Raw genomic sequence first — 15,961 nt, forward strand, 5'->3', positions numbered from 1 at the left:
CCTTTTAAAACTGGAAGATGACAAACCTTCTGCCTGAATCCTGATAAATGCCTAAAGAATTCCTTTCACTGCTTAGCATAAGCTGTTTCACTTTCAGCACTGTAGCCTTGAGGGTTTTTTGTGGATATGACTGATTTTTGAGCCAGTGATGAGAAAAATAGCGTGGTTGACAGCCGAGGAGGAGAGGGAGGAAGATGAGGTAAAAAACTGGCATTTGTATTTGCCTTACTAAAGTAGATGAAAAATAATATAAAAAACAAAGACAATTGCATTGACAGCGTGTGAATGATGAGAAATGTTGACTTCATTATATAGTTGTGTTTTGTTCTGTACCAGTGAAAGGAAAATTTGTAAGCAGTGTCTTTTATTTTCTTTCTCTTTTTTTGCATACAGTTATTGCTACTCACCCCATGGCGCATATGCCCAAAGCAAGCTTGCCCTTGTGCTGTTTACCTATCATTTACAACATCACCTGACTGCAGAAGGTAGCTATGTGACTGCTAATGTAGTGGATCCTGGTGTTGTGAACACAGAGCTCTACAAGAATGTCTGCTGGGCAGGAAGATTGGTGAAATGGTTGACAGCCTGGATATTTTTCAAGGTACAGTTGTTGTGTACTCAATTTGTGTATATTTTTCTTTTAACATTTTTATTTATAAATATGGATTTATCTAATTTCTCAGTGAGGCATATTTTCTCAACCCAGTGAGAATAAATGGAAGATGAATAGATTTCACTTTAATTTTAGATCTTACTGACTAGAAGCCTAGCGGTAATACCAATGGGTTGTGTTATCAATGGGTTCTGTTATCAATGGCTACACAGCATTAATCCAGTATGTACACTTCTTCCATTAAAAAAAAAAAAAATATATATATATATATATATATATATATATACATATAATCAAAAAATAAATAGATGATACCGTTCTGTGGCTAACGAAAAGCTTTTATTTGTGCGAGCTTTCGAGATACACTGATCTCTTCTTCCGGCGATGTTACAATGAATGAAGCAAGCAAAAGCTATACTATAAACAGTGTCTATTGGAATGTTATCTGTGCTGGTCCTTCCCCCGGTGTGGATGTGTTTTATGGCTGGAGGTGTCAAAAGGTTCCTGAAAGCAAGTGATGAAAGAGGGTGTATGTGTATCAGTGTGAATTAACATGAATGGAGAGTCCACAGTATATACAGTGCTTTACAAAAGGTGTGTGTGGAGTGGGAGCGGATATAAATGGTGTGGGTGGGTGTGGAAATGTGAGAGTTAGTAGCATAACTAAAAGTGTGTGTGGATACTATGTGGTCCCTATTGGTGTATAGGGATGGAAAAACAAGGAGTATAAGTGTGTGTGAGAGACGTGAAAAGGTGAACAAAGTATAGGTGCGCAACTACAATATATAAGTGAAGTGATAAAGTGATGTAATTAATGGGTGACCTTAAATGTGAATTGAAGTATAAGGAGCGTCTGCAGCTGTGACACCAGGGATGGCTCTGGTCCCCCCTATAAGCACACAAAAATACAAAAAACACAGCGCACAACGCTCATAGTGCATTAAAAGGTATCTTTAGTAACCAAAAAAAGGAGGTAAGTATTGTGCGTACATTTAAATAAAATAAACAAGCATTTCAGGGTTATTGTTACCCAAACACCAACGGACGCCCGTGATAGTCTCGTGGCTCTCTCCTTCTCACTCCATCAGCCTCGGTGTAGGGCCTGGACAATCTCCAATCCAGTCGCTGGTATTTCAGCCCTCAGCCTTGGGGTAGGGCTTGTACAGTCTCATGTTAGGTGAACAGCAGTCCAGATAGATCTCCGTTTAAATGTGCAATGCCCGTCACTGCACAGGTCTGGATTGCAACGGAGCAACGGAACGCACGCTGTTTGGCGTCCTGATCAAACACTTCCGGGTCTGTGACGTCATACAACCGCGAGAGTTCGTCGCAAGTCTACAGATCACCGGACCGGTTCTCTGGGGGTGCTGTGATGTAGAGGGTTCGCAAATTCTTTAGTGCAACGCGTTTCGAGACCACATGGGTCTCTTCATCAGGGAATAAAGACTAATCAATCTATTGGCATTTAAATACCCCTCGCGTGTCATTGACTGGCCCCTCAATTAAGGGATTTGACCAATCACACGGCAGCGGGGAGGAGTCAAATGCTCCATAGCAACTGAGAATGCAAAAACACATTACCATGGGTACCTAACATAACAAACTAACCTAAAATCAACTTTATTTATAAACAAATTGACAAACAAAACCATATGAGATGACTCTAAAATAAAGAAAAAAGTATTAGTACACACTTAATAAGAACAGCTGCATTCAGATATTGGTACCATTCCAATAGTTCACACAAAAATGTATTACCATCATTATTTATTTGAAAAAGGAGCATGAGCTATAATATCGATGAATATATTAAAAAACATTAAAATTCATACTTAGAAAAATTAAAAGATTATATTATAAAAAATGGATATATTAAAAATACCAGCTCAAGCTCATACTTAGAAAAATTAAAAGATTATATTATAAAAAATGGATATATTAAAAATACCAGCTCAAGATACACTTCAAAAATTGGTTATATTTATTTGGTGCGTGAACCCAGCTACGTCACCAATAGGTAGGGGTCAATACAATGACCATATATCTATATCCTCATTGAGGCCTCCCGGATATAATGTGCCCTTTGAAACGCATGGACAGGGGATCTTTATTATGATATAAAGCATAATGCTTGGAGAGGCTATGTGTTAAAAGACCATTTTTTATGTTTCGTATGTGTTCTTGTATACGTGTTTTTAGTTGGCGCTTGGTGCGCCCTACATAGAACAAGCCACAGGGGCATTCAATTAAGTACACAATGTGGTCCGAATTACAATTAATAAAATCTGATATTGCGTAGGTTTCCTCAGTTTTATGACAAACAAAAAAAATTTTTTGTCAGAGTGTAGGTGTTTACACACCAAACATTTACCACATTTAAAGTTTCCACAAGGTTTTTTGATATTTAACCATCTTTTGTCTCCCACAGGGGCACTTTTGATGTTAATGTCACTAGGGGACAGAGCGTTTTTTAGGTTCTTTGCTCTTCTATATATAAACCGTGGGAACTTAGAAATGTGGATCCCCAAAATTGGGTGATTTAAGTGGAGGTGTGGCAGCCACACAGGAAATTTTCACAGACTCCTCATACTGGAATGACTTTCATGAAGTCAAAAGTAGACACGGGCGTATTTGGATCTGCTGCGGATCGGTCGGTTCTTTTTGGTGTGCGGATTTCAGTGGATCAATCTCAAAAAGGGTGATTCACGTTTTGCAATTTTTTTATTATAGGCAATACACTCGTATTCCGCAATCCATTGTAGAAGCCAATCCGCGGATTCCGCAATCAGTTGACAGACTTTTAGGAATCCACCAACGAATTACTGAATTGGATTCTACAAATCGGTCAACGGATTGTATCCAATGGTGGTTTTTGATGAATTCGCTCGGATTGAGACCGGCCAAAAACATTTGCGGTTTTTACACTACGAATCGAATTGTGTGTAAAAATGGGAAACTGATTTGGCGGATTCGCCCGTCTCTACTCCAAAGTCTTCCTTATTTAGAACAGTCCCTTTTCTTTGAAGACTCGTATTCATTGAACAATTAAGCCAGGAATTATTTTGAATGAGACTTGGAATTTTAATAGATAAATGAAATTTGACTGCAATGCATGGTCAGGAATATTAATAAGGTTTAATATTAATTGCAGCACATGAACTGAGTCACCATATTCCAGTTAAAAAAAAAAAAAAAAGGATTTGTGCTGCAGAGCATAGCAGAAATTGATTTGCTTATAAATCATTGTATGCCACTGCAATATTAAAAAATGGAAAGCATTTTATTGTGCTCTTATTTTAGGTGAGTGTAATTCTCAGTGTATATTTTGCTGCTTTTGTACACTCTACATATTGTTATATACAGTACATCATTCACAAAATACAACACAACACTGAATAGAAGAAAAACAGTGAGAGCTTTTTCTTAAGTGTTAGAAAGTAGAAAGGAAACTTACCACCAAGAATACAAATCAGTGAGATTTGGGGAATCTGCACAAAAAAAAATACGTTAAGGGAAAAGTTGTGACTTTTGTCAGTGAGACTCCCTTGAAGTCTATGAAACAGCCTATGCTAAAAATCAGTGAGACTGACCCACAGTACCCTGAACAATAATTCTGGACTTGGAGAATCTGTTGCTTGGCAAACTCACACGATTGACCCAATCATTTAATACACTCCTACTTAGATTCGCAACTATGAACTTACCTCTTTAAGGCCGTGATTATACCAGAAATTGCCAGCGACGCCGCGTGGCGCGATGCTGCGCAGCTTCAAATAAAACAAAGCAATAGAATCCAATGAAAGCGCACATACAACCGCAATGGTAGCGCCGCGATGTGCTGCAAAGCTTCTGTCTCCTGAAGAGATCTGAGAATTTGTTTTTCACAGACGATGGCCGCATCACGTGATTGCCGCGGGCCAATCACAGTGCATCTGAACAAACGAATCACACACACACATATATACACACACACACATACACACACATCATATATATATAAAACACAAGAAAAAGAAAGTGCACGGCCCATAGCATAAAATCATTTACATTTAATAAGAAAGGGGGTATAAGGGGAAGGAAACAGGCTCACTCACAAGAGAAGCAGAAATAAAGCAGTTGTGAACAACAATTGTCACCGCCACATCCGGTAGAAGAGCCGTCAAAGTCCACAAATAGAGTCCTCAGCAAACTTCACAGAGCTTTGGGAAGAGCCTGGGTCTTTGATGTTGAAGTCCCAGCACACTGGCAAACTGCTTTATTTGTAGTGACCGTGACCTGCGTGTTACCTTTTGAATTAGATTGATGTTTGGATCCATGGAGGGCAGCACTACACATATACTGTATGACTCACCACACTCACACTTGCATTAACTGGCCCATCATAAGTACCAATCTGCATTTCCTTTATTTTTTTTCCCCATCAAAAGTGCTTGTCATTGTTTTGAATCATACTCTTTTGAATTGCATGAACGTAATCACAGAGCAATCAAAATACGTTTTGGTGATTCCTTTTTATTGTAGAAAGTATTACATGAAATACATATGATTTATCCCCCTGTTCTTTGAACACAAATGCTTTCAAATTAGTTAAACCTTTGATGCAACTAATTACAGCATTTGGGCTCCACTTGTAAAAGATGATTTTCCTTACACTGGAAACCCCATTGTTGGCTTTCCATCTGTTCTAATGTCTGCAAAATGTGCAGCATCAGTATAAAATCACTAACCCCTGCAGACACTGATTGTAGAGTATATAGATACAAATGGGTCTCTGCAACACAAATTCAAGAGTACCTGAAGGTCACACAGTTGGTACATTGAAAAGATGCTATGGGGGAAGGAATTATATAGCACTCCATGACTAAAACGCTGTGCCAAATAATCCTTTATGATGTCTCAGTCCTTTCATTTATGACGTGTCTGTGGTGATTGATTTTGTCTCTTCTTCTACCCTGTTATTTCATGGTTTCACATTGTATTATCTTTCGTTACATCTTTAGCACTGCATGATATATATTATATTGGAGGAACTAGAGTAAGAGTATCTTCTTTACAACGTGAGTAATTGCTAGGCTCTTATATTTAGTCACAGTTTGTAGTATGTGTTGTTCTGTGGTAGTTGTGGATCTGTTGAGTTACTGTCACTAAGTATTATTTAAACCAATAGATGCCAGTTTCAAGTGACTGAGAACTGAAGAACGTGGTAATCAACTCTGTGTTCTATGCTGTGATACCAATTTGTTCCACTGGGAAATAGCCGATCGCTAAATAGTTAGGCTCACTGGTCAGCACCTACAGTAAGTCGACCAAACTAAGGCCAAAGACCAAACTAACGACCAAACTAATTGAATAGAGGCTAAGTGAAAAAAATAAAAGTAAATAGTAATCCTTTTTAAAATCTGAATCAGAGCAAATTCCATAAACTGCTGTATTCTTTGAAGTAAAGATACATTCCAGATTTTATTAGTGTAATAAATAATTATATTGCACTCCTAGTAAAAAATGTAGTTTCACATCTCAAATAATCTTAAATGACTAGAGATGTGAAACTGTCTCAACGCACTGTTAATAATGTTGTTTCTAAATGAGATTGCAATGTTTCAATATAAATCACTAGGCCCAATTTTTTTTACTTTTGTCTCTTAAATAATCATGCTGTAACTGCAATTTTAGAATTTGATATTGCTGGTGAATTCCAGCTAATAGTGGGGATTTTTAAAGTTTACTAGTTCTCTTTAACAAGTAATAGTATGTCGTTTTTAATGTTGTCACAGAGCAAATGTTTTATAAATAAAATGTTAACAACTCCAAGTACTGTGTGCTTCTTCCAGGACTGAAGGTTCTAAATGCTGGTTAATGGTCAGATTCTTCAAACAGTTCAACTAGTTTTGCATGAGCTATTTAAGTGTGTGGCGATAATGCATGCAAAGAAGTTTAGGGATATAAGGAAAGTTCTGCTTAGTGTACAAAAACTAACAATGTACAGATGTAGCCAACGTTATTGCAACCCATGGCGGGTGAAGATATACTAGGACGATTTCATGCCTGTATAATAGACGTTCTATTGTCTATATACATATATTATTCAGCATGTAACTAGTTAAAATAAGGAATATAGTACTAAGTTAGAAATTATATTGAAAAATTATTTGCTGTCTCTGCAAAGATAAGAAGGCATAAATCCGTCGGGAGACAGGCAGGTATAGAAATGTTTTGTGTGACTCAAGAATCCATCTTGTTTTATTCATTTCCAGTTTGTATAAAACTTTGTATGTTTAATGTCTGCTGAGGTGAATAGTATAGGCTCTTGAGTTTGGAATGTAAGGGTAGTTAGAAACAGTTAGTTAGTAAAGCAATATAATAGAGATTGCTTTTAAAGATTAGGAACAATGTTAACCCTATAGTTACTTGGTGACAGGGCAGGGGAGTTTTGTAAATCAAAGTAAAGATTGTTAAATGAAGAAACATTGTTCTAACGTTGATGATTGACTAAGGACATTGGGCTGACAGTGAGAAAAACAAGTAATTGCTATGTTAAGACTGGTTAAGAAAAGTCTATAAAGATTGTGCCTGGATGTATGGGATTCAGAATCATTAACGGCAACCAAGCTAGGGGTTCTCCACTCTAACTAAATTCTATATGTATGCCTGAAATCCTGAGGTAATTGACTGAAATGATACTGTAAAATATGTCTTCTATTTGTCTCTAAATAAATTGCGAAAAGCACTGAACCATGGGCTATTTGATATATCACTGAAAGGTGGGACATTTATTTGCACCCATCTAATGAAGCAAATCTTCAGCGGGCTGCACTGGGACATACACAATGCACTAATGGGAGAAGCATTGTTTTGAATCAGCCAGCTAGAAGGGGGAGCTTTTGTGCTTCATTTCACCTGCGGGAGCTAGCCACGGATTGCAATAGCATTAGCTAAATCTATAACTGGTTTCCTGAAACACATGTAGTCATTCTTAGAGCAAATACAAAGGCTACTTGTGAACCAATTCACGTGTCTCAGACAAGTCCACAGGCCTGCCTTTCCACATTATGTCTTCATTCAATGCTTCCACAGCAGCCAGGGATTCTGCGTAATGACATGCATAGTATGTCACATTCTGCTTCTTATCTAGTCATTCTTAGAGCAAGCATGTCATTTTTGGTCTCTCTGGAAATGTTTATTTTCAAATGGGATCCCAAAGAGGGCAAATCATTTCAATCAAGAGTTTTCTTAACCCATAGCTTGTCTCGTACAAATCACAAGACCAATCAGAAGATGGCAGCACACAAACTTAAGGCCAGAAGAATGTGCAAATTTAAAGTTGAGACATAACCTACATAACGTATGTGGTTGTTTTTGTGTTCTGGTCTTTGAGAATTCTCATATCATAGTATCTGTTCCCATGGCATTTCAGGATCCAGCACGACCTGAAACCCAAAAAAATCTATGTGAAATAAATCATTTGTGTCAGTTTAAGATGCTGCTGGTACATAATGATATCCCCAAGACATTTTATAATCTCATATGAGGTGGCTCTGCTTCTTCCTCTGTCACAGTCCTGATGTTACCTCATGCCATATGGTGCTTAGTTGTGAAAATATCCTCTGCATTATCTTGAAACCTACTGTACATTATGAATTCACCCGTTCTTGTTTTCTTTGTGTTATACTCATAATTTGACTTTTTTTATTTATTTATAAGATCATTATATTCAGATGATGAAGCATTACAATTTGTTGAAGCAAGTAAATATATCCAATTCAGGTGATGTCATAATAAATATATATATATGTGTGTGTGTGTGTATGTATGTATGTATATATGTATATATATATATATATATATATATATATATATATATATATATATATATATATATATATATATATATATATATATATATATAGTGTTCGACAAACCTATACATTTGCTCGCCCCGGGCGAGTGGATTTAACCCCCGGGCAAGTAAATATTGGCCCAAGCAGCACACGTTTGGTACTAGGTGGCGAGTAGATTTTTTTGTGTGGCGAGTAGATTTTTTGGTGATTTGTCAACCACGATATATATATATATATATATATATATATGTATGTATATATATATATATACATACATACACACACACACACACACACACACACACATATATACTGCACCGACACACTTTATTCGAGCAAATACCCAGTATGTACCTGGCAGATACCTGGAATGCGCCGCTCCTCACCTCTGACAAGCCCCGTTGCGTTTGCCTTCCCAGCCTGGGTTCATGCCTGGCTGACGGGCGGCTGATCTGTTAAATGATAATGATTAGGATTTAATAGGCTGCAATGCTTCGCGTGTCTACCAGATGGCATAAATTCATGAATTGTAATGCAGTATATATATATATATATATATATACTGTGCAGTATTGCAGCCAGCGGGAATAAAATGCTTCAATCCCTGCCTGGAAAATAACGCAATGCACTCGGGCAGAAAACAGTCACAAACCTCAATACACCCGGGTATACCCGAATTCGTGGGACTAGCCGAGCTCGAATAAAGTGTGTCGCCAGTGTATATTTATTATGACATCACCTGAATTGGATATATTTACTTGCTTCAACAAATTGTAAAGCTTCATCAACTGAATATATTGATCTTATAAATAAATAAAAAAAGTCAAGTTATGAGTATAACTATATATATATATATATATATATATATATATATATATATATATATATATATATAATATATATATTATATGAGTATAATATATATATAACTGCCTGCCCATATACCATCAAAATGTCAACTATCAAGACTTTTTAAAATTCCTCATAGAATATATTCTGTGAAATTGAAAGGTAGGAATTTCTCCAAATTTAGCCAAAATGAAAACCAGTATTTTGCATCCTCTAAAGTAATTGTATCTGTACAATAGAAATATTACCCACTGCAGAGAATATATAGATGGTGTACCAACTGAAAAACATGATCACGGGTGGTTCAGCTTAAAACATTCAACCAGTTTTACTATGGCGTAAGATTCTTTCCGGCGCCAAAAGGTGCACAGAATAGGACCACTTCGTAAATCTGGTTGTTCATGTCTTATAGCATTAAAAACATATTAAGATCTTTTAGGCTGTGGCCCTTGTACAAATTCTAGCACATTTCCCATCTAGCAGTGCTTCATTAAGTCACAGTCTAAAAGATATTCATAAATTATTGAGGTTTTAAGGTAACCTGTCTCACTGTGACATCTTAACAGAGAGGCTAGTTCACTGTATTGTCTATAGACATGTCTTGGATTGAGACATGGCTGGAGAATGAGAAGTTATCCAGATGTTATGGGGGAGTTAAGATGTATTTTCCATATTTTTTTTTCTTCTTTTTTTGTCTGTTTTTGACTTACATTTTTCATGATTGTGTGTGGGAGCGACAGTGCAGGTTTCTTTGTAAACCATTTGAAGGGCTGTTATTGGTGGCTTGTATTACCTTTCACTCAATACTTTTAAACTCATTGGATGTTTTTTAAGTGTATTTAATATATTCTAAGCTACTCATCTTGGTGCACGCAGTCCTTTCTGTTTTGTTACAAGTTTTCCACACCATTGCTTCCTTGTTATAATATTTATTTAACACCCTATCCCCCCTCCCCCCACAGGGGGATTTGCAGGTACATAGGTGAGTCACCGCGTTGGTAGGGAGCTTTGGGGTACATAACTACCTTTGTGGGTACAGGGCCTCCACCTGCAGGGCTCCTGCCATAGACAGGGGTTCATCCCCACTGGAACCTCCATAGCGTAGGGTAAAGATTCTGCAGTGCCAGTAGTAGTACAGCACAACAGGTTTATTTGGAACAACACCAGTTGCAGCATAGTTCCCTCTCTGCATGGCTCCCAGCCCAGGGGTATCATCCCTTCCTTGGGCAGGATAGGACTAGGCATCCCAAGGGCTTGAGGCCCCCAGGCTATTCTGGACATCCCTCACTCCTAAGGGGCAAGGCAGGAACTCACTCCATGGTTGAGCACTCTCTCCCTCTGGAGCACACCACCCCCACTAAGGAATCAAGCAGAACAACTCCTTAAGGAGAACTCTTACACAACCAACCTAAAAGGGAGTGCCCCTACCTTTTATACCTGGGAGGGTTTAATCCCTTTGCCCCAGTATCTTGGCAGGCCTAGATGACTCACAGGCATCACCTCACTATCAATGGGACCAAGTTAGTACCCTACCAGGTAGAGAGGGCATGTAACTGGAAACAAAGTACCTTACAGGAGATGAGGCTCACATGCTAGGCCATATTATTAACCCTAGCATTGCCTGCTACCACCAGGACTATAATACTAGTGCAGGAATATATATACCTTACCAACACACACATTGCCCTGGTGAGAGTGTCCCCCAATGTACAGAGGTGCCCTGGGCACCCACCCAACCTGGTGTCCACAGAATCCAACCCACCCGGAAGTATGTGACAGCGCTGTAAGTGTTACAGTGTGGTGCACTTGTTGATGGATGTGATACCTGCCGGGTGCTCCTGTGAGGATTCGTCATCTTGGCGGTCGCAGACCGTCTCCTCACCCCAACAAACCTTCCGTGACAGATACCCAAGATGCACGGTTTCGGCCAGCCTCCCTGCTGACGCGCGAGTCAAGCTCCGCCCCCGCTCTGGGGAAAGTCAGGACCACCGTGGGGATGACGCACGTTCTTGGCTCCGCCCCCTGACCTCCGTGACGCACGCGGGTCGGCGCGCGACTGGTCCCGCCACCTCTTGTCCCAAGAATCAGCGTGGGAGTGACCTGCGCTCCAAACCCCACCCCCTGGCCTCCATGACGCGCGTGCGGGACGGCGCGCGAGCAGTTCCTCCCTCATACCCGATTCGGCTGCATCATAGGGCACACCTGTGTGCACCAACAGCCTATCGGCTCTTACTTCCTGGTTCCACCCTGGCTGGCTATTGGAGGCTCCTCCTATTTATACCTTCAGACTGCTATCATTCCTTGCTGAGCATAGTCATTGTGACGCTGTGCCTTGCCACATCCTTGTTCCAGAGACCTTGCCTTACCTGCCTGTTAACCTCTTCTTGCCTGAACCCTGCTAGCATCTTGGACTCCGCTTCTCTCCACTCATGATCCGGCTTGTATGACCATTCTCCTGTCTCCAGTCCTGACCTTGGCTAAGTACTCCAACGATCCGATATTCTCCTATCCTGAACCTGGCCACGTACCCCGACTATCCGATACTCTCCAATCCTGAACCTGGCTACGAACTACGACGATCCGCAACTCTCCGCTCTTGAACCTGGCAAGTACCTTAACCATTCACCAATCTGTAATCCTGACCTGGCTTGAATGACTACTCTACATCCTAGGCGTGCCCGCATGGCTGTGGGTCGGCGTTATCCAATCCCCTACCTCAGCACCGCGGTCGCGCTTCGTTTGTGGGGAGCTATGCGTTACAGCTCCAACACCAGGTAGCACTGACAGAAGGGTAACAAGGATCCGCTGATCCAGCGATGTTGTCCGCGATGGCATCCGCCTCCATGTGGGGTGGTATCCAGCTGGAGGGTCCCACTTTAATAGTCTCTCTATGCTGTAGTGGTCTGGTCCCAGACCACAGGCTGTATCTGCTGCGCAGCGTCCTCTGCTGTGTCCCTGACACTACTCAATACAAGGTCCCTATCTAGAGGGGTAGTCCCTGTAGCATCCACAAGCTGTTTATGAGTGGGGCCTATCTTGGACCTAAGGGGGTTAATCTGGCATAATCTGGGTTCCACTGACACCCAGACCCTACCTTCCCTTTCTCTGCCCTGGCACCAACTCCCCAACTCACCTAACTGTCCTAACTGTTATAACTTTTATAACTATCCTATCCGTCAGCAAGTGCAGGGGTGTGCAAGTTTTTTTTTTGGGGGGGGGGGGTGGCGTGGGTGTTTGCAGAGGCCCTGCGCTCTTTCCCCAGGCATTTAATTAAATGCCGGGGGATCGCGTGAGGCCCTTGCAACGCTATACTTACCGGGAATCAGCCGACTGTGTGACGCATTGCCATGGCACGTCACACGCGTCAATTGACGCAGATACAAGGTGGACGTGTGGGGGCGTGAAAGCTGGGAAGGGAAGAGAGGGGGGCACAGCTTCAAAAGTTTGCTAATGCAGCGGCCCTATTGGCTGAGCTGACCACATTATCTCAGCTCCTGTAGCATTCTGGGGAGTGTAGTTCCCCTGTGGATCTATGTAGAAGATGGCCGCAGCTTCCCTACACTCATTGCGCATGCACACCACCTCTCAAATGGCCGCTGCACCTCCGACTGTTTCTGCGCATGCGCAAGTGCTTCTGCACTCCTCAGAATGCCCCAGGAGCTGAGATCATGTGGGCAGCTCAGCAAATAGGGCCGCTGCATTAGCTCAGGGGAGCGCAAATTTTTGAAGCTGCGCAATCCCCCTGTCTTCCCTTCCCTGTCTTTCACGCCCCCCCACCCCCACCTTGTATCCACGTCAAATGATGCTGCGGGATCATGTGACGTCATGCAGTAGAGCATAAATGTTGTACCTGTATAAACTTAAGTAATTAAATCATTAGACAGCAATGGTATTTATACATTGAGCATTTATACAACTTAAATCATTAGGCAGCAAACATATTTTTAAATAAAAATAATGTATTTATTAACTGTAACCCCTTCTTCATATTTACATTTTTTCTATCTTATTCTACTTAATAGAAGAAGTAATAGTCACAGTATAAAGCATAAAAAATAATTTTAAAAGTTTTTATCACTGACTGCATATTTAGAATTAAGACTTTCGACCATTTTTACTTAGCAGTGCTGCTCCAGAAGCAGCCTTCCGGAAAAATCTTAGTAACTATTAAGTGAATGGGCTGAAAGGTGTCTTTCGGCATTGAAAGGGTCTTATGAAGTAAGACTGCTTTGTCAGTATATCCCTTTATGGCTCATTCACTTAAATGGAGCGGTACGGTGTCTTCCAGCATGGAAGGAGACTTGTGTAGTAGCACTTGCTCTATGGACCTTTGTTATGATATTTTGTTAAACCATCTGTAAAACACAGTTAAGTTTCACACAATTGGTGTGTCTCAAGCATGTGGCAGAATTGAAGTCTGGTTGTTATGTCAGTGCATTTTAATCTTATGCTTCTGGGCTCCCCACTCAAACAGCCCCCATCCCTCCCCATGGTCCTTCCATCCTACTGATAGGCTGTCCTCCTGGGACCTGCATCATTCTAGTGTCAGTGTGTCAACTACAATTTAATTCCAGGCAGTATGGATTTACTCGGGGGAGATCATATCAAACTAATTGATTTTTTTTTGACTGGGTGACTAAAGTTATATATCAGGGTAAAGCAGTAGATGTAGCTTATCTAGATTTTACTAAGGCCTTTGACACTGTCCCACATATAGTGGAAAACAACTTGCAATGCATGGGATTGGATTCTACTGTTGTTGAATGGATAAAACATTAGTTGAAGTATATGTGACAGACTAGTGTGGTAAATGGATACATTCAGGGGAGACCAAGAGGACCAATGATGTACTTCAGTTATCTGTAGTTGGAACAGAGCTTTTTAATATGTTTATTACATGACAGTACAAATGCTATAGATGGAAAAATATGCCTTTTTGCAGGTGGTACAACAATCTGCAATAGGGTTGACACTTCAGGGGAGGGAGTAAATACAACAATCTAGGTAGATTTGAGGAATGGTCTAGAGTGTCAATCATAATTTAACGTCAAACTAATGCACCTGTGTCACAGAAATATGAAGGCAGAATACAGGAGTTTAACGTGCGCTCACCACAAACTGGACTAGACCGCGGGGCTGAGGTGGGGATGTATGTAACCGCCGCCTTACAACCACAGGACCAGATTCGGAGTGCAGAGTCAGTATCGTGTAGCCGGGTCAGGGTAGGAGTGTTCAGGTAGGTCGTGGTACTTGCCGTGGTCTGGGGTAGGATAGAGGAGAGTGGTCGTTATCGTAAGTCATGGTGGAGGAGAGGAGAGAGCGGGGTCCAAAAAACAAGTAGAAGTCCAGGGGTACAGAAGATACGGGTCCAGGTACGAGCTGGGGTCACAACACAGATCAGGCAAGGCACAGGAACAGGCAAAACCAGGAAGCAGCAAGCACAATAAATAAACAACAGTTTATGCTCAGCAACTAGCACAGAAACACAGGGTAAGAAAGGAGGTAGGAACCAATCAGGGGGCAGCAGGAGAGTGACATCACAAATAGGATAGGAAGCAAGATTGGCTGCAGGTGAGAGGCAGCTGATACCTTTCTTGAGATTACCTGCCGCACGGCGTGTGCGTGCAGGGAGGGCATGATGTGAGGCAGGCGCATTGCCAGCGGGACCAAACACTGTGACACCATGACGGGAAGAACACTCTGTGAGTGCAGAGTTTGAGTGGCGCGCATGCGCAGACTGAGGTCTGCGTGCGCCACAGTTATTGTTGTGTGACGCGTCAGAGAGGCGGGACCTAGTTGCGATCCTAACAAACAGTAATGGTACAATAATGTCAACTAGTATAGAGGAAAGGGAATGAAACACAAAGCGCACCGAGGGTCAAGATTTAATTAAAACATGTTAGTAGTAGTAACAATAAAAACTTACATATAAGGGTAAGTACATCCAGTATTCAGGTGCAGAGGAAACAGTCCTGGTGGTGTCCTGGGCATAAAGAGATGGTGCAGAGGCTTACAAGGTAGACCCGCACGCTGGGGCTGCCTGGCTCAGCACCATATAGTTCTTACTTCCGGGTTGCGGCTTCTCGCCGGGGGTTCTTATTTCAGTTGTCTTGAATGTGATGGTAGGGGTAGCCAGTCTTCATAATAAAGGTGAAGCCCGACTGGTTACCCCTGAAAACCATGGGTCCCTGGTAGATTAGTAGCACCATAAGCCACGGACAGTGTGTAACATGTTATAAACCTGTCCTGTAAATGTTTAATCTTTTCCCGTCATGGAATCACAGTGGGGTTTCGGGAGTGTAAGGTTCATGGGGGATATTTGGGTGAAAATACAGAACTTATGTAGGGGTACGGGGGGCAAAGCTACTAGTAGTCCCATAATTCTCCCGACGTGCAGCCAGGATCTGCGGGTATGCGAGATGAATTACATCGGGGCTGCACAGTGTCCCCCAGATTCCTAGTTTTTGACCTCAAGTATCCTAGTCCTATCTCCCTGTTACGCCGGAGTAGCCCTCAGACCAGACCTGTCCCTAGAACTGAGGTGGCAGGTATGAATACACACACCGACAGAGCGAGGGACGTGTCCGGGTTGTGGTATTAGATGGTGCCAGGCCAGATGGGGTGTATTGCGAGAATACTTGCCGATACCGTTTTCCCAGAA

The 15,961-nt window shown here is 41.4% G+C and overlaps 1 protein-coding gene across 3 annotated transcripts in view; it reads left to right on the top strand.

Annotated features, from left to right (window-relative positions):
* The window catches only part of DHRSX (dehydrogenase/reductase X-linked), a 576,187-nt gene that overhangs the window by 469,144 nt on the left and 91,082 nt on the right, over positions 1-15,961 (top strand). For all 3 annotated transcript variants that reach the window (XM_075594594.1, XM_075594595.1, XM_075594596.1), the window contains one exon: positions 394-601. In XM_075594594.1, the coding sequence (XP_075450709.1) occupies positions 394-601 (208 nt within the window). The remainder of the gene's footprint in view (positions 1-393; positions 602-15,961) is intronic.

This window comes from Ascaphus truei, chromosome 3 (assembly GCF_040206685.1).
Source record: "Ascaphus truei isolate aAscTru1 chromosome 3, aAscTru1.hap1, whole genome shotgun sequence".
NCBI lineage: Eukaryota > Metazoa > Chordata > Amphibia > Anura > Ascaphidae > Ascaphus > Ascaphus truei.